The sequence below is a fragment of the Plutella xylostella genome, chromosome 29 (genome assembly GCF_932276165.1).
Source record: "Plutella xylostella chromosome 29, ilPluXylo3.1, whole genome shotgun sequence".
Classification (NCBI taxonomy): domain Eukaryota; kingdom Metazoa; phylum Arthropoda; class Insecta; order Lepidoptera; family Plutellidae; genus Plutella; species Plutella xylostella.
The window spans coordinates 10528598-10553766 of NC_064009.1; the positions used below are offsets into that span (position 1 = coordinate 10528598).

At 39.5% G+C, this 25169-nt stretch overlaps 1 protein-coding gene across 2 annotated transcripts; it reads left to right on the top strand.

Moving 5' to 3' along the window:
* Nucleotides 1–121: 121 nt before the first annotated feature.
* Nucleotides 122–13146, top strand: LOC105388430 (E3 ubiquitin-protein ligase MARCHF6). Of its 2 annotated transcripts, XM_048631596.1 has the most exons (10): nt 122–1468; nt 1555–1806; nt 6127–6327; nt 7698–7880; nt 9353–9572; nt 10115–10185; nt 10717–10827; nt 11160–11344; nt 11729–11918; nt 12468–13146. In XM_048631596.1, exons 1-10 carry the CDS (start codon nt 410–412, stop codon nt 12594–12596), a joined length of 2601 nt encoding a protein of 866 aa, XP_048487553.1. In that variant the 5' UTR covers nt 122–409; the 3' UTR covers nt 12597–13146. The 2 variants fall into 2 exon arrangements, with proteins under 2 accessions (XP_048487553.1, XP_037972675.2); XM_038116747.2 differs by lacking the exon at nt 10717–10827 and having other exon boundaries at nt 123–1468; nt 10115–10296.
* Nucleotides 13147–25169: the final 12023 nt, after the last annotated feature.

Sequence of the window (25169 nt, forward strand, 5' to 3'; positions counted from 1 at the left end):
ATCTGTGAGTATCATTAACCGAACCGCCAACCCGCATCCGACCCGGCCGCCGGTTCATTGTGCTTCTACGGTCGGTTGAAAAACAGCTTGATACTGAAATAAACCTACAGTTTTTCTTACTGGTAATACCAAAAAAAAACTCACAGACCTGTCAACAAAACAAAGACAAATTAAAATGTCACTTGTTCTCGGTTCACGTTCATCTCGTTTTATCAAATGATTTTGTGTGAAACCTGCTAAAACTCGCTTTATTATTTGCATGTGCCCTAATTATTGAGTGTCGCTACCGAAAATACCGTTAGCCGTGTCAAGGGGGCGCCAGCTAGCGTTAAAACCGGATCCCTGCACGTCTATGTGCACGTAAACTTTCACGGGTCGTCCCAATCGCAACCAAGCTGGCTCGTCGACAATGATGGACTCGGACCCGTCGGGCGCGGACTTCTGCCGCTTCTGCCGCTCCGAGGCGACGTCGGACCGGCCGCTGTTCCACCCCTGCATCTGCACCGGCTCCATCAAATGGATCCACCAGGAGTGTCTGGTGCAGTGGATGCGCTACTCGCGCAAGGAGTTCTGCGAGCTGTGCGGGCACCGGTTCTCCTTCATGCCGATCTACTCGCCGGACATGCCGCGGCGGCTGCCGCTGCGCGACGTGGCGGGCGGGCTGGTGGCCAGCGTGGCGGCGGCGGTGAAGGACTGGCTGCACTACACGCTGGTGGCGCTGGCCTGGCTCGGCGTGGTGCCGCTCACCGCGTGCCGCACCTACCGCAGCCTGTTCTCCGGCTCGCTCGACCCCGTCATCTCCCTGCCCTTCGACATCATCTCGGCTGAGAACCTGGCCAAGGATGTGTTTTCCGGTTGCTTTGTTGTGACGTGCACACTGTTTTCGTTTATCGGGCTGGTGTGGCTGCGCGAGCAGATTATGCACGGCGGCGGCCCCGACTGGCTGGAGCGGGACGCCTTCCCGGCCCCCGCCCAGGAGGAGGTGGCAAATGCCGCAGACAACAACAACGAGAGGGTTGCGGAGGGCGCGGCGGACGACGCGGCGCCGCGGGAGGAGGGCGCGGGGGAGGGGGGCGACGACCCGCTCATAGGGGATGAGGCCAACTGGAACCCCATGGAGTGGGACCGCGCGGCGGCAGAGGAGCTGACCTGGGCGCGGCTGCTCGGCCTCGATGGCTCAATGGTCTTCCTTGAGCATGTGTTCTGGGTTGTCTCACTTAACACCCTGTTCATTGTTGTGTTTGCCTTCTGTCCATACCACATTGGAAGGCTGGGGGCTGCCATGGGTGGATTGTCAGCTGAGGGGCCATTTGCGGGTCCCCTGACAGCTCTGGCTGGGTATGCCCTGGTTGGAGCTTGCCTTGCCTTGCTACATGGAGGGGCTGCTCTGTTGCGGCTCAGATCAGCCAAGAGGGTGCTTGGCCTGTGCTACGTAGTAGTCAAAGTGGCACTGCTGTCTGTAGTTGAAGTGAGTATCCTTCACCTGCCTATTTCCTAAAACATTGCCATATTTACAACGAACGTTCTTATTTCTACACATACCAATCTCCGCAGATCGGAGTCCTGCCGCTAGTCTGCGGGTGGTGGCTGGACCTCTGCTCACTATCCATGTTCGACGCGACCCTCAAGGACCGCGAGGCGAGCCTGCAGGCCGCGCCCTGGACGCTCATGTTCATCCACTGGCTGGTGGGCATGGTCTACGTCTACTACTTTGCCTCCTTCATCTTGTTGTTGAGGGAAGTGCTCCGGCCAGGAGTGCTGTGGTTCCTAAAGAACCTGAATGACCCGGATTTCAGTCCTGTGCAGGTATAGTCACTGTTTATGTTATGCTAAATAGTCTCTAATTTTTCCACTGTTGGACAAAGATGTTCTTATATTTTGTCCAACTTGCATCTTGCAGCTTGTGTTACATATTTTATCAATACAGTTGCAAGGTACAGTAAAGTCCGGAAATTAATTGCTTTAGGACAATATTATCGTAAATAAATTATGTACTTTATACTTTGTTGATTGCAACAGAGTATTTATTCTTTATCAGTTATTAAGTTTAGGATAACATATTGCTTTCTGTTAATAGCTCCATGTCATTGATATAATTTATTACTATTACACAATCGTCATATTGGTCTTATCTTTATTACATAAAAAAACCGGCCAAGTGCGAGTCGGGCTCGCGCACAAAGGGTTCCGTAGCAGCAAATATAATAACCAAAATTACAGTTAAATCAACCTATCTCAAAAACTATAAGAGATACTTTGATCAAACCAAAAATCGTTGAAAGAGTTAATTAGCATGCATCACCTCTATTTTTTTTAGAATTTTATACCCCGTAGTTATAAAAATAGAGGGGGGGGGACATACTTTTTACGACTTTGAGAGCTGATATCTCAAAAACCGTTCACTTTAAGAAAAATGTTTTTTAGAAAACTTTATATCATTTTAAAAGACCTTTCCATTGATACCCCACACGGGTATGTACTAGTGATGTAACGAATGTGTGTTTTTGGACATTCGCGAATGCGAATGCGAATGCGAATATCTGATATCGACATTCGCGAATGCGAATGCGAATGCGAATATTCAGTTTGTGTTAAAATTTGGGGCCATTTGCATGGTTTGGTGACTATCTAGTACTGGACGAGGTACATTCCGTTCAAGACGCATTCCGAATCAGACTAGCCAATAACTGTCGCAGTTTTTTTTAAAGTACACTTTAGTTAGCCCCGTAACTGTTACGACACATTGCAACTGTGTGCGGTTTCTGAGGACGACTTACACGAAACATTTTAAATATTTAAATCTATGGCTGTCTTGCTCTGACACTTCAGGGTTATTGGTAAAGTGGACCTGATCCTTTCAGGAGGTGATAGAGGAGGGCATTTTCGGTCGATTGAGCCCTATAATGCATTGTCTGAAGAATATGTAAGTTTTTTTATGTTTTTCAAAAAATTTAAGCTTAAAACTGAAAATAAAAAAAACTATTTCAATAACTTTTTTGGTTGTTTTGCATAAATAAGTGACACCTAAAATTAACTAATTAAAGAAATCAAATGTGCATTAATTGACTTAAATTGAACACAATTAAAAAAATATTCAAAACGTAAAAACAAATAAGTTAAATTGAAAAGGAAAGTCATATTCATATGACAATTTTTTGTGCACTTCAGCTTAAAAACATTGACAACTTATGGACTTTCAAATAAGATGTTTCAATGTCAAGGCGATTTGGGTGTCACTAAGATATGGCCAGAACAACCGGAGAAATCGGAGAAAACTCATTAGAGGTTTCCATACTAAAGTCAACAGGACTGAAAACAATCACACTTTTTACCTTTAAATTGGGCTAATATTGTTAGTTTTCCTATTGAATTTTTTCCGCCTGTGCTGGTTGTTTTGGCCATATGTTGGTGATACCTAAATCGATTTGATATTGAAATGTCTTATTTGAGGGCTTATGGGTTGATAATGTTTTGAAGCTGAGGTGCGTAAGAAGTTGTCGTAAGATATTCTTTTTAAATTAAACTTTTTTTTACGTTGTGAATATTTAAAAAAAAATGTTTAACTCTTTTGAGGTAAGTATTGTGTCTGATTTGGGTCAATTAATGCACATTTGATTATTTTACACTTTTTTATGCAAAACAACTAAAAAAATATTGAAATATGGCTAGTTTTTTAGGGTTCCGTAGCCAAAATGGCAAAAACGGAACCCTTATAGTTTCGTCATGTCCGTCTGTCCGTCTGTCCGTCTGTCCGTCTGTCACAGCCGATTTACTCGGAAACTATAAGTACTACAGTGATGAAATTTGATGGGAATATGTGTTGTATGAACCGCTACAAAAATATGACACTAAATAGTAAAAAAAAGAATTGGGGGTGGGGCCCCCCATACATGTAACTGAGGGATGAAATTTTTTTTTTCGATGTACATACCCGTGTGGGGTATCAATGGAAAGGTCTTTTAAAATGATATAAAGTTTTTTAAAAAACATTTTTCTTAAAGTGAACGGTTTTTGAGATATCAGCTCTCAAAGTCGTAAAAAGTATGTCCCCCCCCCTCTATTTTTATAACTACGGGGTATAAAATTCTAAAAAAAATAGAGGTGATGCATGCTAATTAACTCTTTCAACGATTTTTGGTTTGATCAAAGTATCTCTTATAGTTTTTGAGATAGGTTGATTTAACTACGGAACCCTTTGTGCGCGAGCCCGACTCGCACTTGGCCGGTTTTTTTATTTTCGGTGTTAAGCATAACAATGTGACAAAAAAATAAAAATAAACTTAAATATTGAATATTTTAGAGAAGGTTAAGTTTTGGATAATGCAATGTAGGGTTCAATCGACTGAAAAAGGCCTTCCTCTATCGCCTCCTGAAGGGATCGGGTCTACTTGCAAATAACCCTGTATACTGTCAAAATATGCTTTTTTATTATGTTTAGGTCTTATGAAACTATTAACTATAATATGTAAAGTTTCATTTCCCAAATTAAATAAATAATACCAAATGATAAAGTAAGACTGGAAATGTGATTAACAGGGTAACTTGTAATAAAAAGGTTATAGACGAATGGATTTAGATTTTGGACGACCGAATGGCGTAGTGGTTAGTGACTCTGACTACTGAGCCGATGGTCCCGGGTTCGATTCCCGGCTGGGGCAGATATTTGTTTAAACACAGATATTTGTTCTCGGGTCTTGGATGTGCCCGTAAAATGGCAATAGGCCCGCCCCCTATTACATTGGGACTAACATAACACTCTGGCGAAAAGTGGGTGCAGCAATGCACCTCTGCCTACCCCGCAAGGGAGTACATTAGTACAAGGCGTGAGTGCGTGTGTGTGTGATTTAGATTTTGTTAACCTATCTACCATTATTTTCAAATAGTTTTTTAATAAGTACTGATATTCGCAAACATTCGCACAAAATTTTGCGAATGCGAATGCGAATGCGAATATCCAAAAAAATGCGAATATTCGCGAATGCGAATGCGAATGCGAATATTCGTTACATCACTAGTATGTACATCAAAAAAAAAAATTTCATCCCTCAGTTACATGTATGGGGGGCCCCACCCCCAATTTTTTTTTTTACTATTTAGTGTCATATTTTTGTAGCGGTTCATACAACACATATTCCCATCAAATTTCATCACTGTAGTACTTATAGTTTCCGAGTAAATCGGCTGTGACAGACGGACAGACGGACATGACGAAACTATAAGGGTTCCGTTTTTGCCATTTTGGCTACGGAACCCTAAAAATGGGTTTGTCTTGCAATTATAGGTATTTCTGATACGGTCTCCAGTGCATCATATTCATGAAATCGAATACCTACTGTTCTTATAAATAATGTACCTAAACCTAATAGAAATTATGACTACACCTCACACATTTGCACACACATGTGAAATGCTAATGCATAAACTATTGTTGCATTTTTACAAGCAGCAAGTATTGCAAACAATAATTTATACCTTTATATTATATAATAATATGTGGGGACTTCTTCACACATGGCCATCCGACCCCAAGCTAGGCAGAGCCTGTGTTATGGGTATCGGACAGCTGATATATCTACACAAATACATAGATAGATACATATTAAATATAAATATCAACACCCAAGACCCGAGTACAAATATTTGTCTTTAAACAAATATCTGCCCCAGCCGGGAATCGAACCGGGACCTTCGGCATAGCAGTCAGGGCCACTAACCACTACGCCATTCGACCGTCTGTTTTTTAACACCTTTATATTATATTTTACGAACGGTGGTCATTTTATAAGGAGGCCTTTGCCCAACAGTGGGACACGATACAGGCTACATAAAAAAAAAATATATATTATATTGGCATCGATTCTGAAGGCACACAATACAACGGCAATCGGTTATTTAGCATAATTATCTATCACATATCACTGTATCTATCTATGCAGGTAGGTATACCAAGCTAGCTAGCTCTGAGTTGCAGAAAGGAACTTTACGGTATTGTCGACCAATTTATTGCTGCCTTGCGTTGACAGTATACGGACAAAAATAGACAGACATAGATATGCTAAGCTTAAAGTTCCTTTCTGCAACTAGGAATAAATATCATGTAATTCAGCTTAAACCTGTAACCCGCAGGAAATGATCCACCTATCCGTCTGGTCGCACATCCACCGCCTCATAGCGTCGGCAGTGATCTTCGGCACCGCGGTTCTGTTCATGCTGTGGCTGCCCATCCGCGTCATCAAGTCTGTCCTGCCCGGGTTCCTGCCGTACGCCGTGGCGGTGCATACGGAGGCTCCCGTCAGCGAGCTTAGTCTTGAGCTGTTGCTGTTACAGGTATGTGAAGATAAAAAGAAAGAAACATTATATTTGATACTGGTCAGAAATGAGACCTGAAGGAAGGCGTAAAAGAGGAAGACCAAGAAAGACGTGGCTTTATTGCGTAGAGTGTGTGGAGTGAATGAGGATATGACAAAGGATAGGGTAAAATAGCGTGACATGACGCACAAAGATGACCCTAAATAAGTTGACCTTGTGGTAGATGGTATTTGGAATGTGAGGGTGGAAAGAGATGGATGAATTTTATGAGGGAAAGAAATAAAGAAAAGACTTAACTGACTGACAGCAATCATACTTAATTATAAGTTATATTATACAGTTAGGTAATACTAGGGACGGTTTTGGTTGGGTTGTTGAAGTGTGTTTGACGTAAGAATTTATTTGCATTCTGATATGGACAGGATTAGGGACTTCATACGAGAATCATCGTAATTATGTAGGTAGGATAGTGATATTTAAAGCTATTGCTTTGATAATCATTTAGGAGGTGCTTGATTTATTTACAATTTTTATGACAATACCTTTTAATTAGAAGTTCCCACGCGTAAAATAATGCTTTTCTATTAGATTTAGCGTGCCTTTATTCTTCTAGTTTTATAGGGAGACATTCATAGACTGTCTTTCATTTTCACATACAATTTACTAATAAACGTTGTATAACATGGGAATAGCTATTCCGTATTATAATATTATGTATTTCCGTATTAACATGTTTATCTATATCACAGTCGAGAATGTACAATAAAATCTAAATCAGCTATCCCCACGTTTATTAGTAAAGCAGATAATATTTCCGCTTGTTATTTTCCGCTGATTTCAAGCTATACTTTTCCATTGCAGAATTTGGATTGTGTCCAGGTATTATATGTCGGGATTTCTTATTGACGCACAAACACCTGTGCACAATATTTATGTACCGCTTACGTACAGTGGAAGACAGCTAAACATAATGGCTAATTGTTGATTCAATTTAAATCTTATGACGCTGACGTACAAATATAAGAACCTGCTACGATGATGAGGTGTTTTCCCCTGTACCTGTAGATCACCTCACTTAGTTGAGAATGTTATGTCTGCTTTAGTAAATAAGTAATACCTTTTTGAGTTTAACTTAAAAAGACTAAAGAATCAACGAAAGCCTCGAACGGAACCGTTCTGAAACCCTGATTCTGTAGACGGCCGAAGGGAATATTATTTAAGTAAATATATATTTTTAGACAAATACAATTTAATTAAGTACGTATACCTAATAAGGTAACAAAAGTAAGCATCAGAAACAATATTTTACACTTGTAAAAACTCTCTTTACACTGTCCTTGTAAGGCCTTGCCCTAATAATGTTAGTATAATAACTTCTCCCCCTCCAGGTGATCCTCCCAGCCCTGCTCGAACAGTCCCACACCCGCACATGGCTCAAGGCGGCCCTCCGAGCGTGGTGCGGCGCCGCGGCGGCCGCGCTGGGCCTCCGCTCCTACCTGCTGGGGGAGAGAGCTAGAGCCGAGACCCAGCCGCCGCGCGCGCAGCCCGCGCCGCTCGCGCAGCAACACCAGGTGAAGATATACCTATAAAGATACTTGACACACAAACAGCCACAAAAATACAGAAAAGAATACAGTACAAAACAACAACACAAATACAGATAATAACACAACATGTTGCTGTACAGAGCGTAAGCCCGCGCCGCTCGCGCAGCAACACCAGGTAGGGATGAAAATATTTTGGTTTTTGCTAGTCTAGGCATCGTGGGCTCAAGATAGGGAACCGTGGGCGTGGAGAAGAAGTATCTGTAGCCCTAAGCTTAACAGGGGAGTAAAAGGACTTTAAGTAAGTAGGTCTACGTCTACGTATAGATGGCGCTGTTCGAAAGAATCTTACATTCTAGCAACTATGAGCAGTCACACACCCGCACCTGGCTCAAAGCCGCCCTCAGAGCCTGGTGCGGCGCCGCGGCGGCCGCGCTGGGCCTCCGCTCCTACCTGCTGGGGGAGCGGGCGAGGGCGGAGACGCAGCCGCCGCGCGCGCAGCCCGCGCCGCTCGCACAGCAACACCAGGTAGATAAAGATACATACATATGTTTGACATACAGATATAGAAAACAGGTCCAGATCGTCAAAAAGGCAACAATCCTCTGTAATGTTATGGTATGGTGTGTAAGTCTAGGCATAAATGGGGCTGTTCGAAAGAATCTTATATAGTGTATCCCAAAACTAGAGCGAAATGGCGGCCAACAAGTTCACATGTTTCAAACTGCGAGCTTCATTCCGCTGTGGATTGTTGATGTGAAGTAAATACGTTTGTTTTAAAAGTGTTTGCTATACCTGCATAGTCATCACAGGTCAATGACCGAATTTCGCTCTTGTTTTGGAATGGACTACAGCATTAGCAACTATGTCGCGGCGGCCGCGCTCCTACCTGCTGGGGGAGCGCGCGCGGGCCGAGACGCAGCCGCCGCGCGCGCAGCAACACCAGGTAGGTTTATGAGTTGGTGGTTTGGTGGTGTAAGCATAGATGGCGCTGTTCGAAAGAATCTTATTATAGTGTATTCCAAAACTAGAGTAAAATTCCGATATCTACTCTATATTATATTCTCTGTGGGGGTGTAGGTACCTGCACCTGGCTCTCTCGAATGGAACCTTCGTGCATATGCCCAAGGTCTAAACTGCCTTCCGAAGCTTGGACCATTTCCCACCACGTTGATCCAATGCGGGTTGGTGGGTTCACATATCTATATTGATGATGATTGATCAAGATATATCCACATTTAAGAATGATTGATCTAGATATGCAGGTTTCCTCACGATGATTTCCTTCACCCTAAGAACGATGGTATACATTGTCATAAATTAAAAGAACTCATTGGAAAATGTCAGCAGCGAAATTCGAACCCAAATCTCTGGCATGACTGAGCTACCACCGCTCCATACTTCCGATATCCATTTTTGCAACTTTTTTGTAGAGCCAAAATGATTTTTATCTCTATTATTACGATTATTCAATAATAACAACTCCCTTTCCCCCCCAGGCTCTAATGTGGCGCGACGGCCCCGCCGGCTACGAGCCCTACACTCGCGCCTCCTGGTTCTACCTCCGCGTGGCTCTACTGCTGGTCCTAGTGGCGATATCCCTGGTTCTAGCCAGTGCTCTGACGCTACTGGTGCCGGTGGCGATAGGGCGCCGGCTGATGGCGCTGTGGCTGCCCAAGTCTACAGGGCAGGTGCACGAGTTGTATACGGCTGCGTGTGGTGAGTTGTTTTTGGATTATTAAATGATAATTTGGCATAGTGACTCTGAGAAATACCTACAGGAAATAATTGTACTACAGAATAAAGATTCATAAAAGTCAGTCACCAAAGCAAAGCTATTCACTTTAGTTTACCAAATTAGTTACATAGAGACATTAGTTACAATAAGCAGTTTCCGTGAGCTAAGCTTCGCCTTATAAGTTTATAAAGTGTAGTTCAGAGATAATTTGATAGCCTATATCTAAGGTGTCTCATGGTCTTCTATTTACTATGTACTTTATATATTTAAGTATATTATCTTTTTGTTGTGTTTCCATTCTAGAAGCACTATATGATTTCTGTAATATCCTATGTTTGTCTATCGAACTATAATTAAGTCTTCATTTAGTTCACAAGCCTACAAGCATCCCAGGGCCTATCTACAACATAAACACAGTCCGCTACCCTCCACATTCTTCTATTCTAACCCCCCTTATCCCCTCAATTTTTACAACATACTCTCTACCTACCCTTAGTTATACCTTCTAACCCCTTCTCCCCAGGTATGTACGTATGCTGGGCGATAGGTCGCGGCGGCGCCCTAGCCGCCGGCTGGGCGCGCGGCGGGCGGCGCCAGCTGTTCCGGCGGCTGGCGCAGTGGGCGCGCCTGGCCCTGCGCGCCGCCGCCGCCGCCGCCGCGCTGCTGGGCGTAGTGCCGCTGCTGTTTGGACTGTTGTTGGAACTTGTAAGTGTTATTAGTTACTACCTATGGCTCACAATGGTTTGTCAATGTATCCGCAGTATCAAAAAGTAAAACGGAACCGTTCATCAAACCAATGAAAGTTGTAGAGGCAATTCGGAAATCGTGGAGAAAACAGCGGTCCCATTGGGTTTCGTTGACTTAATTAAGAAGACATCGACGTTCACTGATGGAACTGCATCCTATGTAGCATCGGGATTTTATCAGAGAAATACCTGTCGCACTTTAGAACCAGCACTGAAATCATGAAAAACAAAACAGCGTTCCATTCAGTTTCTTTGACTCTTGTAAGGAGACGTTAGTGTGAGTTCACTGATAATATGAAGATGTAGAAGTTGACTGATGAAATTCCATCGTGTGTAGCATTCTATACACAAGTAGGTATAATATAGCGGTAGGTACAGTCAGCTGTTCCGGCGGCTGGCGCAGTGGGCGCGCCTGGCCCTGCGCGCCGCCGCCGCCGCCGCCGCGCTGCTGGGGGTGGTGCCGCTGCTGTTTGGACTGTTATTGGAGCTTGTGAGTTCATTTGTGTGGGTGAATGGGTATAGGGTGGGATTTTATCAGTGACATTCCCTAGGTGTGGATTATTCAATTATGAGTAATTACCGATGTGGTTGAATATAGGGTGGAATTTTGTTAGTGAACTTCGCATTGGAAGTTCAATGTACACATACATTAATTTTCACAATTGTAATCAAGGTGCCTCGCAAAGCCACTTTTCGCTGCACATTTGTACGCTCGTGATAGGCCATCCAAGGATAGGAGATCCAAGATCTTATCCGTGACACCACCACAGCTCTAAAAACAAATAAACCAGCCATTAATAATACATGTATTTCCATCCCCAGGTGCTAGTGATCCCGCTACGAGTACCTCTAGAGCAGTCTCCAGTCCTCTTCGTCTGGCAGGACTGGGCGCTGGGCGTGCTCTACACGAAGATAGTCTGTGCGCTGACCATGATGGGCCCTGATTGGAGGATGAGGAGGGCCATAGAGAAGGTGTATAGGGACGGGATACGCGATATTGATCTCAAGTAAGTGGGTTTAAAGCTTGTTTTTTGTAGTGTTATGTTTTACAGTTTTATAGGACATGGAAATTGCTGCTTTTTGTGTTTTGTACTTTTTATGCAGCGCGACAGATTTACATGAACGGGACATCCGGTATAAGTTGACTTACGGTTGCTTTTTGTTGTACGTTTTAAGTTATGAAGTTGTAAGTGCATTTTATAAAGCATTTCCACGTCGTCTACTGACAGACCTGTCATCTTGAAAATGAATAAATTAAAAATGGTCATTGACCTACATGCGTATTTGCGTTCTTGGCTCCCAAACTATAATACCTTGTGCTATATGGGTAGGTAGGTTTACTGTATCAAAATAATCGTACAGCATAAGAAAACCTTCCTTCCTCTCCCCAGATTCATAATAAGCTCTGTAGCGGCGCCAGTCATCCGCTGGCTAGGCCTGGCCCTATGCGTGCCCTACGCCCTCGCCCACACACTGGGGCCGCTTCTGCTGGCCACGCCGGCGCAGCGCACGCTGCTGGCGCGCCGCCTGCACCCCGCGCTGCTGCTGCTGGGGCTGGCTGCTGCGCTGCTGGCTCTGCAGGTACGGTTGTGCTAGATTCTAGTATCTAATTCACAGACGTCTATTATACTATATCCCATTCCACGGGGAATACATCCGACAGAACCCTTATTACATTCGAATAAGGGTATTTTTTGTTGGTATCAGATGTCTTTCCCGGTGGAAAGGGATATAGTGTATGTTGCAGTAGGGTGTTTCATACAAATAATGCTCAACGGCTCGAATTGGTACGGTCGCGATCTCTTATATGCTGTATGCTTGTGACCTTTAGTCGAAAGAGGAGTTGAGAGCGAAATATGCTGTTGGATGAGGTCCGAAGGGGTTAGAATGCGTTTGTAGAATACACTTTGGATTAAAGATTTCAATCTTGAACTAACGATGCTATTGCTTTGCGCTAGCCCCTATGGTTCTATTTCAATACCCCTCGGTCTATTTTAGCAACCGATTGCGTCCTAACGCTGGGAAAGATCTGGAACCTTACCTTTCATCGATCTCTTCACTTGTTAGCAGAGTAATTGGATTGTAAAACGGTAATTAAAACTTGTACCTAAAATCCCCTCTCTTTTCCAGATACGCCAGTTCAAGAAGTTGTACGAACACATAAAGAACGACAAGTATCTCGTCGGCCAAAGATTAGTGAACTACGACCATCGGCGGCCCAAGCCCGCGCCCGTCGCCGCGGCGCCCGCCAACAACTAACTACTCTGTGACTGTGAATGATGAGAAAAAATTAAATTAAAAATAAGACTGCCGAGTCTATGAGATTCCCCGATCTATGGCCCGGTTGGCGACAACTAGCGCCATCTAGTAGCGGGTGTGAGTTAGTAAACGCCATCTAGCGGTGTGCGAATGTGATGGGTTGACGTTTTGTTTAGGGAATGTGTGATGAAATGACCGGGAAACATAGTTTCATTTTATTCATTTATAATGTGTAGGTATTTATTTATAAGTTGAAATTGAATATAATTGTTTTGGTGGTATGGAATTTGTTATTGTTGTCATGAGAAACTATTTACATATAGATATACCTATGTGATGTAATATTGCAATAAAAAAGTTTGTTTTGACTTAATAATCTTACGTTGAGTTTTGTGAAAGAAAACGGAAATATTCCCTCACGGATTTTTTACTGTGGTCTAAAATTTTCATAAAACAATAGTCAGAAAATGTTGCTAGGATTTCTGTATTTTTTCCGCTTCATAAAAGTAGCAGTTATAACTGTATGTCAAAGAAATCCATGTCAACCCTATTCTATTCTATTCTATTCTATTCTCTGTGGGGGTGTCAGTACCTGCACCTGGCTCTCTCGAATGGAACCTTTGTGCATATCCCCAAGGTCTAAACTGCCTTCCTAAGCTTGGACCATTTCCCACCACGCTGGTCCACTGCGGGTTGGTGGGTTCACATATCTAGATGTGCTAAATCTAGATATGCAGGTTTCCTCACGATGTTTTCCTTCACCGTAAGAGCGATGGTATACATTGTACTTAAATTCAGAAAAGAACTCATTGGTACATGTCAGCGCCGGGATTCGAACCCGCATCTCTTGCGTGAGAAGCGGGCGCTTACCCGACTGAGCTACCACCGCTCTTCATGTCAACCCTAAAAAGGCCTTAGTATTCATAGTTTAGACTAAATTGATCTATTTTAATACTTTGCTTTTTTGCTGATTTACTTTTCATAAATAACGTACCCAATTCGAGTTTTATGCATGGTTAACATTTAGATACGAATCTTGCCTTTTAGTTGGTAGGTATGAAAGAGTCACTCTATTTACGAAAAGGATATTTCGAGGCGTTGATGCGTAACCACGATTTTATCTAATTTGAATAAATTCCCGAATTGCGTGACAGCTCTTTAAAACTTCGTACTACGTCAAGCAATAGTAGATGAAGAAATAAATAAAGTCGGTCATATTTTTATTTTTATGATGACATTTCCCTGTAGTTAGAAAAAACTGTAACTTTTGTAGTGTGCGAACTCGTACACCTAAATAAATCGAAAACGTTTACTGTCGAATTTGACTATAATTTCCCGATAGCGTTTTTAGATGACAGCAATATATCTGTAACAATTTAGTTAATTAGAGGGCCGTTTTATTTTTATTAAAATTTTCCACGTAGTAGGTAATGTAATAATGTTTATTTTTATATCATAGAAATAATTAAATTCTAGGGATAATATTGTTATTAATTTTTCTATATGTAATTGCTTTTTTCTGGATCTCTGTTTAGATGGGGTTGAAATATTTTGCTTCCCAAAAAACAGGGGTTAACTGTATTTTTTTCCTGCTATCTTATTGCACTTAATATAAATTTGTAGATAGGCTATAGTAGGAAAAATACAGTTTAACCCCGATTTCGAGGTATAGAAGTAATAATAAAATTTTATTCTAGATAAAGTTTTAATAAAATGTGGGTTTACTCTATTTATTATGTTGAGCAATATAGACTCCTTTGCGACCTATTTTGAGGCAACCTTTCTTAGACTTAGTTAAGTCGCCGCAAAGGAGAGCAATGAAATAAAAAAATGCTGAATCTGAAACGTAACAAAAATACATTTTGGTATAGAAACTTATATCTATCTCTATATAATTGTGCTATCTCTAATTTAAATTACGTTATACCCAAATACGTTATTCTACCTTGCTTTAGTTGCATTCTAGTGTCGATCGCAAAATATTATGTCTGTCCATTTTTCTTCGCATGTACCATATATGCAGCTATCAATTAAAGGTGTTTGTTAAGAAACATCTGCATCATTTATTTTAAACATTAATGTGATTCCTTATAATTCTACATGTAATGTAAATATCAGGTTTCGGATAAGTATACCTTCCGTAGTATCTGTCATCATGGCTCTATCGGATAAATTGTTGTTATTTTTAACTGGTAGAGTAATTATTAACTGCAGTTAGTAATGGTGCCAGTAAGGCTCATTCAGCTGGCGATAGAAAACAATAAGCAATGTAAATAAATGCGTTTATTGAGAAATTACACTTGTTTTTATTTAAGTCTGGCTTTTTATTTAATCTTTAATTTTACAGTACTGAAGTATAAGTAGATATATTTCAACTGTCACAATTCAAGAGAATAGATTCTCGCAAACTAACTATATCCAAGAATTTACCCTACGATAGGTAAAAAACGAACGAAGTCATTGGTGCCAACTTCAAGATTTTATCATTGCCTAAATCACTTTGTTCGATCTCCCAAAATTTCTGCGTTACTCCTGTAGAGTACATCGGGCACAGGCATTATAAGGCGCAGGTACACTTGATCCGTCACTAAAGCTGCTCCTCCGTGCATTGTGTAGGTAGATACCTACACAAACATGCTGTAGACATCTTGGTGGTTTCTCAGACGCTCGTATGTACAGACACTGATACCGCAATATTTATGCACGCCGCATCAGGACCATCTTATACTCTCGTGTAATTGTGTGAGCGTGCCGAATTTATATCGCCGTTTATACCAAGTTCCTATCTACTAGACTAAAACCTACATGGGTACCTTAGTATTAAGTAGGTAAGTACTAAGGGGCGTATGTAGATGGATAAAGTTATATCCTATCTTACCTAGGTAGATGGAGGACTTGAGCACTGAAGCATAGTTTCGACAGTTCAAAGTAGGTAAGTTAAAATTAAGTACTTACTAACTCCAGTACTAAGTTACTATAGGGTATGTCTATTTAGGTAGGTACTCTAAATAGACATACCCTATAGTAACTTACTTACATCAGTTTTTCTAATCGTAATATTCGTAATGGTTATTGGTTGATTATCCTCCACTTAGCACCACACACTCTAACAATCCAGTTAAGTAGGCAAACACAAATCCGGTCACTTCAGACGAAAATCTAAAAAGGCTTTCATCAAGACCCGGCAGGGGGCCGCTTCTGGACGCCAGCTAGTAGGGAGACCATGCTGACTGGACTGCCGAGGAATCAGCCACTTTGTGTGTACGAGGATAATTGTCTTCTAATCGCTTCAGTGTTAAACCTAAGACAATATCTCTGTGTCAAACACTACAGCTGGACTAGTTTTTGTCACCGTGATGATGATTAATTTTAAAAGTATTTAGTGGTCTGAGATGCGCTTTGACCAACTATTGGACTAAAACAGGTAGCAGTTGTCAGAGTGGCGGTTTTTGTGTGGTTACAAGGTACATGTGGTTACAACCTACCAACTTGACAAACGTACCTAATGATTATTTTTACGAATGACCGATCCCTTCCACAAGACCTGGTCACCCTACAATTAGCAGGCTACAAGGCGCCATGTGAGATGTTTCCCTAAAAAGTGAATCTACTTAAGCTACGTAAGCTACGTAATTACCCATTTAGTGTTAGTATTTTTAAGCCGTAATAAAGTAGGTATAAATAAGTAGCAAACTATATCTTATTATTTTTGTAGACTCTCGCGAATGTTTTTTAGCTGTATCCCACCACATACGGCGTGTTACGTAGTTACCTAGGCTAGGTAATTTAACGCATGAATGTACCATACACTTTACCTATTGTTACATGAAAAGCTTACCCACTTGAGAGCGTGCGCAATTTCAGCTCCTATCCTCGTCCTATTCTTTCATTTCCCCCCTAGAGTTGCGCATTTAGCTGAAGTGAGCAGTGCTCACCGCTTCAGCAAGAACAAAAGACAGTTTCTACCGTGTTCAGAACAACTTTTACAAAGCTACAGCGAATTCATAGTACATCAACATCCAAGCGTTGAGTTGCAAGTAGGAAGGTTTTTTGACGTCTGGCAACCCTGACGAATAGCTGGTTTTTTGACGTCTGGCAACCCTGACGAATAGCTGTCAATGAAACAGCTGCTTAGTTTTAAATACATTTAATTGATTAAATACTAGTTAATTAGCTTAAAATTAGTGTAATTTTATAGATATATTTCCAATAATTGTGTAAAAAGTGAAGTTTGAGCCTCACGACTTGGTTTTAAACAAATTGATGAGGTTGAAATTGGACCCACCTGTAACCTGTCAAACTTCAAATTTCCAACGAATTATCAGGCGAGTATTGTGTTAAATTATCTAGACTTCCCTCCCTTTCAGCCTTAAGCCATAACTATCTAAATATTCTAACTTTCTTTGCCGTTTTACTTTCCCTTTGTTCTAATAAACAAAACCAAGATGATGTCCCGAAGCAAGGCACAGACCCGTGACTTGGAACTCCGGCTGAGGACAACCTTGGAGGACCTCAAAGCATCCCGTGAACTGACCGACCAACTCATGAAGGAACGGGAGGAAAATGAAAAAGAATTTGAGTGCCTATTACAAAAGAACACAGTGCTAAAGAATGAAATGTGCGAACAGGATATCCTGTACCAAGACCTGCAAGGCAAGTGTGATGAGCTCAATGGTCTACTGAGGTCATATCATCAGTGCCAGAACATCCATGAAGCTGCATTGTCTCAAATCCACAGCCTGGAACAACAGCTGGCTGAAGCCAACGGAGACCTCCAAAGACGGAATGAGGAGAAAGAGCGGGATGAAAATGACAAAACCATCGCTTTGTATGAGGAACTGGTCAACTCACAATGTAAAGCAGTACCTACCATAGACCTCACTACACCGTGCAAAGAGCCCTGCGAACACAAAGTGACAACTAAGATTATTGGTGAGAATAAACGGAAAAAATACTGTAAAATCAACAGATTTATAAAGAGAAGCCAACATACAGTGAGAAAGATCCAAAAAAGCTCACATCACCATATGAAGTCCATTAATGAAGAAAATGTTAGACTTGGACTACTGGTCCATAAGTACGAAAATGAAATTTTAGTCCATAGGCAGGAGCTTTCAGAATGCAACACTTATTATGAGATGAACATGGCAATGTTGCAGCGCAGACTAGTCAACTTAGAGTCTGCCCTTAACAGTACCCGGGTGCCATATTCTGGGGATATAACCACCAGTCCCCAGATGTCAGCATCACCTGAGCAGCCAGCAGACAGTGTCCTACCAACAGACGCTCAGCTGCCACCTGCCTGCCCCCCTGCTGATGTCCATCCAACTACCACAATCTGCAACGACGAGTCCGTCGTCGAGACGAGTAGTGTCCTACCACCTGACGCTCAGCTGCCACCAGCCTGCAATCTTCATGAGAACCAGCCTACTACAGTCTGCAACGACGAGACAGCCGTCCAAACGACCAGCCCGTCACCGTGTGACCAGCCCGAGATTGCCCTATCTTCAACACCGTGTACCGGCCTGCTTCGAGAAGCTCCTTATGAGACAATTGTTTTCTCTGATAAGCTAGGTAGCAAGATGGGTCATATGCTGAATGACTATCTCAGGCAAAATGTAGTTAACATATGTATGCCAGGCGCCACATTTAAGCAAATTGTGGATAGGATAATATCAGGGCAATACAGCTTGAACACTACAATAGTAGTACTAGTAGGAAATAGCATAGATGTAAAGAAGGAGGACCTAATTCAGTGTTATGACGCACTTTCTGACATGAATGTTACGAAAACCATAATTTGTGCGTTCCCCTACTCCGCTTCACGGACCAAATTCAAATTCAAATTCAAAATATTTATTTGCATTCATATTGTACAGTATAGGATGTTACAATAGAAGTAGTAGTATCAAACATGAACCCTGCAAGGGCACAGCAAATTACTTAAATTAAATTAAACTAAATAAATATATCAAGACGAACATCACATTATAATATCTTTTACAATTTCTTTAGGTTATGACTATACTGCCTGATCTAATTCTAGAAACTCTTGTAACGTATAAAAACATTTTTTTGTGAGAAAGTCTTTTAAATTTTGTTGAAAGTGATTAAAGTTGGTAGTTTTTTTTAAATCATCCGGTAAATTATTGTAAATTTTTATACACATGGCAAAGGGACTAGAGTGGACTATTTTAAGGCTAGAGAAAGGTATAGCTAATTTAATTCGCGGTCGTAGGTTTTGTGGTCTTGAATAGATAGGAAATTGGGTAATATTTTTTTGTACAAATAAGCAGACTTGATAGATATATAATGATGTTAGAGTAAGGATATTGTGTTCAATAAAGTAAGGTCTACAGCTGTCCATTGAATTAATGTTGGCAATTATTCTTATACATTTCTTTTGCAATGTGAATAGTTTAGGTGCATCTGTACTACTACCCCAGAGGATCACTCCATATTGAAGCCATGAGTGCGCATACGCGTAATACATACTTTTTGCTGTATTTATATCTGTTGTTTTTTTTAGTTCGTAAAGTGCATAAGTGAATCTAGATAATTTAGAGGCTATTTTATTAATGTGGCTTTTCCAGTTAAGGTTTGTGTCAATATTAATGCCTAGTAGTGAGTATGTATCAACATTTTCTATTTCTATATTATTAAATGAGTATTTTATGTTTAAAGGGGATTTTTGATATGGTCGGAATTGCATTATTTTTGTTTTATTAAAATTTATTTGGAGGTTATGTGCGTTTAGCCAGTTTACTATTAAAGTTAAGCAATTATCGAGTTGTTGATACATTGACGATTCATTTTGACATGGAATGACTACTGATGTGTCATCTGCAAAGAGAGTACAATAGTTTTCTATAGTGTTTGGTAGATCATTGATGTAGATTAAAAATAGTATACATCCCAGAATGCTTCCCTGAGGTATAGACCTGGTTGTATAGGACTGAGTAGATTTGATTCTCTTAATTAATCCTGTATTTTGATCGTGGTATTCTATTTCAACATATTGTGATCGGTTGTTAAGAAAAGATTTAAACCATTCATACGCGATGCCCCTTACACCTATTCGATATAGTTTATTTAATAATATGTTATGTAATACTCTGTCATAGGCCTTGCTTAAATCTAATAGAATCCCTACTGCATATTGTTTCCCATTTATTATTTTCAAAATTTCCTTTATGAAGTCGAATACAGCAAGGGTAGTTGTGTGATTCTTCCGAAAGCCGTTTTGTTTTTCAGTAAAGATTCGGTTTTTTTCACAGTATGAACTAAGACGTATGTACATTGCAGTTTCGAGTATTTTTGAAAATGATGGGAGATTTGCTACGGGTCGATAGTTATCGTGATCTTGGGTACTGCCTTTTTTGTGATGAGGTTTTATTGCTGATATTTTTAATTGGTCAGGTACGCATGCTTCAGTAAATGATTGGTTGATTAACCTAGTGATTGGTGAAGTGAGTATGTCCGCGCATTCTTTAACGAGTGTTGGGGGAATTTCATCGTAACCGAAGCTACGTTTATTTTTTAATTTTTTTATAATTTGATATATTTCGTGTTCGTTTACTGGCTTAAGAAAAAAAGAGTGAAGCATCGGTGAAATGTGTGGTGGAGCGGCAGGCGGCTCGGGCGGCAGCGAGGATGAGGACGGTGTCGATGACAGTTGATCATTTTGTCCTATTGATAAGAAGAAGTTATTAAAGGTATTAGCCACTATTTTTGGATCTTCAGTAAGATGGTTATTAATTTTTAATTTGGTATTTTGTTTTTCTTTTCTAGTCATTTTATTTGTACGTTCTTTAACAATTCTCCACATAGTTTTAGTTTTGTTTTTTGAATGTTTCATTGAATTTATATATACCAGTTTTTTTGACTGTAGGACTGCTTTTTTAAGTATTTTTTCATATTGTTTATAGTTATCATGAAGTGTTTTATTATCAGTTTGTGATATTAAACTTTTAAGTAATCTTTTATGTTTGGACGATGTTTTTATTCCTTTCGTTAACCATGTTTTATTATTATATATTTTTAATTTTGATTTAATTTTTGGAATGCATTTATCCAATGCAGTTTGGATTGTCTCTATAAATGTGGTATAGTTTTCGTTAATATTTCTATTGTTTACTATTATTTTATTCCAATCTATTTTCTTTATTTCAGTTTTAAAATTTATTACATTGTTATGATGATAGTTTCTTTTATAAGTATACCATATGATTTTTTTATTATTTATTATGTTAGGTACAGTACCTATAACACCCTTATGATCAGAAAATCCATATTCTTTGACGCAATGATCAAGAGGGAAGTTGGAGAAAAGTAAGTCAAGACAAGTTGAGCTTGAATTTGTAACCCTCGTTGGCTCTTTTACGTGTTGAAAAAAATTATATGATTTGAAGAGTTCTAATAGTTTTAAGCTAGGTGGATTATGGACTAGCATGTCCACGTTAAAGTCTCCTCCTATCATGATGCGTTTCTTTGTATATTTTACTTGTGTAAATTTTAAGAGTTTTTCTAATGACTCATAAAACAGATCTGGCATTCTAGTATCGTCTGGCCAATAAATTACAATAATTATTAAATCTAGCTTTAGTATTTCAATGGCACATGTTTCGAATATAAATTCAATTGACTTTCTATTAATAGAATCTAGCTCTCTATAATCTATGTTTTCTTTGACAAATATACACACTCCTCCACCTGTATGTTCAGAGCGTTTAAAGGATGTTGCTAATTTATAACCATCGACGTACAATAGTTCACTCTTAGATTCGGTAACCCATGTTTCTGTCATACATATTATCTGTACTAAGTTATCAATTTCAGTCGTTGCTTCCAATAGATGACGTTTTTTATTGAGGCTTCTAATATTCTGGAAAAGTATATTCAGATTAGTTAGTTTTGTAGTTATTGATAATGGAGATTGGCCTGTCGCTGGTGGAAAAAATTGTTTCCAGGTTTATTAGGCATATCTGTTTGTCTCCTTCTTTGTCCGTCAGTGTTACTGTTTCCTGAAGTCACATCAGCGTATTGTTGACGGTAATTTGTGGCATTTTTATTGTTACAGTTGAATTCCTCCTCTTTTTTATATTGTGTTCCGTTTATAATTAGTTTGTTGTTTTTTATATTAGCTTGATGGCCATTTTTCCTTGCTTCAATAAGAATTTTAATCATTTCTCTTCTTTTTTCACGTGCTGTATCGTCCAGGTATTCAGAAATTCCTAAACCTGTAGAATTGAAGTAGTGACTATTCTGGACAAGGTATTTGGTCCACTGTTTGCTGATTAGCGTTAGTTCGATCGGGCCTTTTTTTCCCATACGCCTTAGGTCATCAATGTAACCTTCGAGGTTTATGTTCATTATTTCATGAAATACATTAATTACTCTGTCATATAGTTCATTTTCAGTTTCCCATTCGTGGCTCTTGAGACCATAGAGTACTAATTTTTTTTGGTTATCAGTGTACATTAACTCTTTCATGTTTGATTTGGTGATGGCCGGGTTTGTATTGCTTTTTTCTAATTTTTTTTCTATATCTTCTATTTCTGATTGTAATTTTTTGTTTTCAGTTTTTAATTCTGCGATGTGTTTATTTAAATTCAATAAGTCTTGCTTAACTTTTTCTTGTTCATCTGATACAATGGTAACTGCTCGTTTAATCTCTTCTTTTAATTCTTGTTTAACTTCCTGTTTCAATATAGCTATTGTGTTTGAGATTTCAGTTGTAATAGTTTTCCTCATTTCCATTATTATAGCTTTTTTAGATTCTTCTAGTTTTTTTTCCAATATATTTTCTATTTCCGTAATCATGGTATTTTGAGACGACGTAGCAAAACAATTTTCTGGTGGTAGGGTATCTCCGGAGCAAATTGTATCCTCATCTGAGCCTTCTCCGGCGCAAACTGTTTGTATCGGTTTACCCCTTAGAGTTACATTATTATGTTGTTCTTCTAGGTTTACCTTCAAGTTTTGTTTCGTAGGTGGTGGTGTAGTTTTCTGCTGTCGTAAAGGAGTGTTTGTGTTACCCTTTTTGGGCTTTTTACAGAAGCATGAATCGCAGATCCATGACTTTTTATGTTCGATAGTCATTGTATTTCGGAAGCGTTGGATAGAGACGTTTGCACAATCCAGGTCATATTTCTCGTTGCAAGTTGAACATGTCAGGAATGTTCTACCTGGTATCGGTTGCAAGCAACCTGAACAACAATTATCTAATGTATTCATTATTTATTTTTAGTACCCGTAATGCCCTCTATGCGCCAAACTAGGTACTATTTATTAAGTATTTCTGTATTTTGTTCTAGTATTCGTAGATTGGAACGTAATTCTGCATTTGACTGTGTAGTGCGAGCTTTATATAAATTTCACTTCTGGCAACACTTGTAAGTTGTCAATTAGTGAACAGCTGATTGGCCTAAATGGTTGCTTGTTTATCTGTTGGTGATATGAATTGTTGTTTTTTGGCAGTTTATCTTTAATTTGAATTCAAAAACAACCAGAATCGATAACAATAGGCTCAATTTATGTACCTTTATTTGAAGATGTTGTCCAAGGAGGGGTTCAAACCCCAATTTCACTTGTTGGATAAGATGAGGTGAGGTTATTTCTTGAATTTTACTATGTTTTGGTGGATATTAGGCACTGTTTTGGTTAATTAATTAAATTTAATTGATGGAGTACAATTATTTCGATGTTTACAATCGCACGGCGACGTTCCGTTTTTCTTATATGTATCCGTAATTCTAATGTTAGAATTATTTTTAGAACAATACGACGTAGACATAATTTGTATTACTGAACATCACCTAAAAAATGATGACATGAATTTTAATGTAAAAAATTACAATGTTATTAGCTCATTTAATAGGAAATCGTTAGACAAAGGAGGATCATTAATATTTGTAAAGAACAATTTAAAATGTAAGGAAAGGAAAGATATTGTAAAATTATCAGTCGAAAGAATAGCTGAACTAGCCTGTGTTGAGATGGACAAGTATATAATTTTAAGCGTGTACAGGCCCCCATCTACTGACTATAAAGTATTTGAGAAAGTGATGGAGGATAGTCTTACCATCTTATCTAGGAGCTCAAAACAAGTGGTCGTGGTGGGAGATTTTAATATTGATTTATTAGTTGAGACTTCTATGAAATGTTCTATAGTTAACTTGTTTAAGTCATTTAATTTAAGTAATGTTTTCCTGGAACCAACCAGAATTACTCCCACCTCAGCGACTTGTATTGATAATATTTACTGTAATTGTGATTTTACTAATAATTCTGTAATCAATTGTTTACCATCCGACCACAGTGGGCAAATTATTACGTTTCCTTGTACTTTTGAACGTAAGTCAGCCACTTTAAAGTTCAGACCAGTAACATCATACAGAATTGATAAGTTTAAATCTCGATTGAACAGTAAACTTGACTACTGTAGAAGCTCTGAAAGAAATCCCAATGATGCCTTTAAGGAAATATTTCAAGGTTTGTCTCGAGAATTTGAAAACGTGTTCACTAAGAAAGAAGTAGATGTTAATTGTAAACTAAGTCTTAATGACTGGGCAACATCGGGAATTTATAAGAGCAGACGTAAATTATATGATCTCTATGAACAGCGTACATTTACTCATGACGATAACTTTAGAGATTATGTAAAGAAATATACAAAGATATTCAAAGCCGTTTGCCACCAAGCTAAATCAGATTATATAAATAGAAAGATTAAAAACTCTAATAACAAGATTAAAACCGTATGGAATATCATTAATACTGAAACCGGGAAGAATAAACCACGTGATTTAAATTTTGAACTTAAAATTAATGATAAAATTGTTTCATCTAGTGAAGAAGTGGCTTCCGTCTTTGAAGATTTTTTCCGTAGTATACCGATAGCTACAACTGAGAACCTTGATTCATCTTGCGCTGAAGCTGAACGTTTGCTAAGAGGGAATGCACCGCCTTGCGATCTCGACTTTCAATTTCATGGTATAAATACACAGACTATAATTAGCACTTATAAAGAATTAAATTTAAAAATGACAGAAGATTTATGGGGCATGTCCGTTAAAGTTATTAGTCATGTTATTGATATCCTAGCACCCCACTTGGCTAATCTTTTTAACAGATGCATTGAGGTCGGTGTATTCCCCGATTTGATGAAACTTAGTAAACTAATACCGCTTTTTAAATCTGGTGAGAAAAATGATCCCAATAATTTTAGGCCTGTATCAGTTTTGCCAGTACTGAGTAAAATATTTGAAAAAATTATGCTACATCAAATGCTTTCGCACTTTAGTATTCACGGCCTTCTCCATAACCAACAGTTTGGTTTCACCAAAGGTCGATCTACAACTGACGCTGGTGTCGCGTTGGTCAAACACATATTTAGTGCTTGGGAGGAGCGTCTTGATGCTGTGGGTGTATTTTGCGATCTATCGAAAGCATTTGATTGTGTGGATCATGCCACTCTACTTATGAAACTTAAATATTATGGGCTAACTGGCAAAGCTCTTACATTATTGGAATCATACTTGAGCAACAGAACTCAACTAGTTGACATAAATG

Bases quoted from the DNA above. Each gene is read 5' to 3' on its own strand.
- LOC105388430 (XM_048631596.1), top strand. From the start codon at position 410: ATGATGGACTCGGACCCGTCGGGCGCGGACTTCTGCCGCTTCTGCCGC. The intron at 1,469-1,554 runs GTGAGTATCCTT...CAATCTCCGCAG, and splicing joins CACTGCTGTCTGTAGTTGAA to ATCGGAGTCCTGCCGCTAGT. The intron at 10,828-11,159 runs GTGAGTTCATTT...TTCCATCCCCAG, and splicing joins TTGGACTGTTATTGGAGCTT to GTGCTAGTGATCCCGCTACG.